Genomic DNA, 3,226 nt, shown 5'->3' with positions numbered 1-3,226 from the left:
AAAGAGGCTCGAGCTGTCCTTTGGACACCAGGTGACTGCTCTTTGCGCCAATTCTAGTGTACACACTTTTGCTCAGTGGTCTACCCCTCGTAACCATATGAAATTTACAGTACTTATTACAGACTCGTCATTTACTCAAAACTCCAAATAATTTCATGTTTTCACCTAAGACCAAGATCATCATTTTTCTGAAAGGAAAAAGCTTAGAAAATAGAATAACAATAACAAAGAAACACAATGTTTATTTTTTAACGCCATGATATACAGTAAGTGCAAAAAGAAGACTTCAGTTCAATTGTATGATGCAATCATCAACGTTAATTGGCGTAAACGCAATAAATAATTTGTACTTCAGGCTTAATATTAATCTTCCAATTAACTTTACTATCGTGACAAAACCGGCGAATAATATTATTGAAACGATGGATTTCCAAAATAAATTGACGTGAAACGGAACGACCCTTAGTGGGTACAGAATCCTACTGACCTGACTTATAGTTATCTTTGGAAATTTTCTATAACGATAATTAATTACAATGAAAGAACGTTAACAATGATCTTAGAGTGACAATTCTTCACCTTTACGGCTGTTTCTTTAGGAACTTCGGCCCGTTTTAAATCACAATCCAATATACTTGCCGTGACAAGTTGACGTAGGAAAGGTGTAACGTGCCGCACTCCCTGTATCTCCTCCTCAATAAATTTCTTGAACCGTTCCCTGTCAACGTCCCCATCATGGTTCATTACTCCTATCTTTTTCCATACACATAAGAAGTACTCGCCCGATTTACTGTCAATTGGTGGATTAGTCTCGAATGTCACATTATGTAAGTTCTCCTTCTTCACTTTCTCTTCGTCTAGGCATTCTGTGTACGGATCCGTGCTGCACGTTGTGCACTAAAAACACTCGTTCTTAGTTTGACAATATAATTGGAATTATTTTACCTTTATTAGTACCGCTAGTAGGGAGACTAAGCAAATTGACTTCATCGATGCGCGAATTTCTCACTGCAACTCTTTCGACTAACTGTGAATCGTGGTTTATATCACCTTTTTGTTTTTTTATTATTTCTAGTAGCGGATAACCTAATTAAGTGTGCGTTGTCCCGCTCTTGTGGCTGTTTTAATAACGGTACTAAGTGCTAAACTGGCAGACATAATAATTATTAAAACTGTGAAAAATCAATTGACACCGATTATTTGCCTAGTAAATCGATGTCTTAGTTTATTCACACCATTGAGTAGTACAAATAAAACGCTCGGCATTTTTGTTGAATGTTTGATTTTGCCAATCGACGCTCTTTTTTACCAAGGGCCACACAAATAGTTTTTTTTTTACAATTCCCTCTCGGTAAATGTCATAACTATTGATGGAAAACATGTCCTACTGAACAGTTTAGAGGCGTAAATGATCTCCTCATGTCTTTTGCAGCAGTACCTGGATGTCACATTCCAACTCTGGGAGCGTCTGCATTTACAATGGAATTATCGAAAAACTCGACCCTTCCCAGACTTGAAATCCCCATACAGTGTAGGAACACCATCGCTCGCTTCTGTCATTTGGGGTTGGATTCCAACGCCATACCAAGCAAGATTCACCATGCCACCACACTGATCACGGTGCTGATCATGGCCATCTTTCTTACAGTTCAATCCATAAGCAAGATTAATAGTACCGCAACAACAACCACGCAAACCATGCAATCAATGACCGTATCTAAGCATCACGGAATTGAAGAGGGTGAATAGATCAAGGTTGTTTTGTATTTAGATATCCTGGATATATACACATATAACGGAAGGATACTGAAATACATTTTTTATTATACTTCATTGAAATCACCTTATTTACACCTGTATTAGAAATAATGGTATCTGTCCTTTTCCAGGCTAGCGCACGGAATAGTAGATTACATACCGAGCTGGGAGGTGGTTCATTACCTACGCCGAGGGCTTAAGGCACAGCTTACTTACTATCCAGCTCCGCAACTCTCGAGCGGCGCCTTTGATCTGGCGGTCCACAACCAAGCGAGATAGAATGGTGCGCACTTTTTCGCGCTTGGGGTAAAAGTCGGGGCCGGATTAAACGAATTTTCATCGCACGGTCGCTTCACAGTACCGTAGTAGGTGATTTTTGTGCTGTATTGTAATGTGAACGTTTAGAATTTGCTGTACAATATTACGTAATATTGCAATGAAAGTGTTTAATAAATTTTATTGCCTAATTGAAACTGAAAAACGCGCCTGTTATGTCTACTTTTAGCAATTGTGAGTGTGAGTAAATCTGATTTACTACGTGGCAACACTGGGCTTGATTGCACGCCAAAACAGGCAATGCAGTCTTTTACCCCAAGAGGCGGGGCATAAGCACTGCGCGCGTAGATCGGCGCAAACCGCTCCCGCCAAGAGAGTTGTGCAGCTGGATAGTAAGTAAGCTGTGCTTAAGGTACCTCACCGACGCGCGAAGCGCGGAGGTGAGGTATAAGCGCGAGGCGTTGGTTATGAACCACTGACCAGCGAGGTTTGTATACTATTTTACTCACAATCGATCATTTAAGGTAAAGTATATAATTCAACAAGGTGTTTTTAACTTTAACTTTAACTCAATAAAGTGACACCGCCAATGTAACCATTAATGTTTACAACAATAGCAAATAGTTTCGTTCTTCTTCGTAATTTGCTAGTCGTTGGCGGTTCACTATTAGTATAAGTTTCATATAAGGATAATATGAATAGCATTTCAGGTAAGGAAATGCAGATGCTAGCCGGGAAAGTGACAGCTTACTTTCCCGGCTAAGGTGAGTAATGAGTCGCTTCGCAACCGCTATGAAGGTTAGGAATTCAGATAATACTAACCGATTGTGAGTAAAAACTTTTCCCGGTCCCTTTGATTCTTTCCGTGCGCTGAATATAAATACTCAAAATATTGCTTTAAAATACAAATTTACAGGGAAGGAAACTAATTTTCAGGAACTCTATATGCGTTGTAATGTTTCATATGTAAGTATTTTATGTTTTAATTCGTAGATGTTTGAATATTTAGATAAACTTCTTTGAGAATTTGTGACATTTTTTGACGTTCCGTCAACCTTATCTGAAATAAACTAATTAAACAAATCGCCTTTGAAATGATTTGAGTGTAACCATGAAAACGCATTTTCTATAACTGTTACAAAATAAAAATGTTAGCGAGTTTGTTGTTTTTTATGTTATCGATTTAAAAGAA

General features: G+C 38.4%; 1 protein-coding gene across 1 annotated transcript; it reads right to left on the bottom strand.

The window, feature by feature from the left end:
* Nucleotides 1–258: 258 nt before the first annotated feature.
* Nucleotides 259–1,859, bottom strand: LOC116173267. The gene is made up of 2 exons (XM_031490625.1): nt 946–1,859; nt 259–897 (listed from the first exon to the last, which is right to left on the bottom strand). The coding sequence occupies exons 1-2, from the start codon at nt 988–990 to the stop codon at nt 532–534; spliced, it is 411 nt and encodes a 136-aa protein (XP_031346485.1). The 5' UTR covers nt 991–1,859; the 3' UTR covers nt 259–531.
* Nucleotides 1,860–3,226: the final 1,367 nt, after the last annotated feature.

Source organism: Photinus pyralis, unplaced genomic scaffold (genome assembly GCF_008802855.1).
Source record: "Photinus pyralis isolate 1611_PpyrPB1 unplaced genomic scaffold, Ppyr1.3 Ppyr1.4_LG6, whole genome shotgun sequence".
NCBI classification, from domain to species: domain Eukaryota; kingdom Metazoa; phylum Arthropoda; class Insecta; order Coleoptera; family Lampyridae; genus Photinus; species Photinus pyralis.
This window is presented reverse-complemented; position numbering and strand designations above follow the sequence as displayed.

Excerpts from the sequence above, each read along its gene's own strand:
- LOC116173267 (XM_031490625.1), bottom strand. The coding sequence starts at position 990 with ATGAAGTCAATTTGCTTAGTCTCCCTACTAGCGGTACTAATAAAG. Across the intron at positions 898-945 it reads TACTAGCGGTACTAATAAAG|TGCACAACGTGCAGCACGGA; the intron begins GTAAAATAATTC and ends GAGTGTTTTTAG.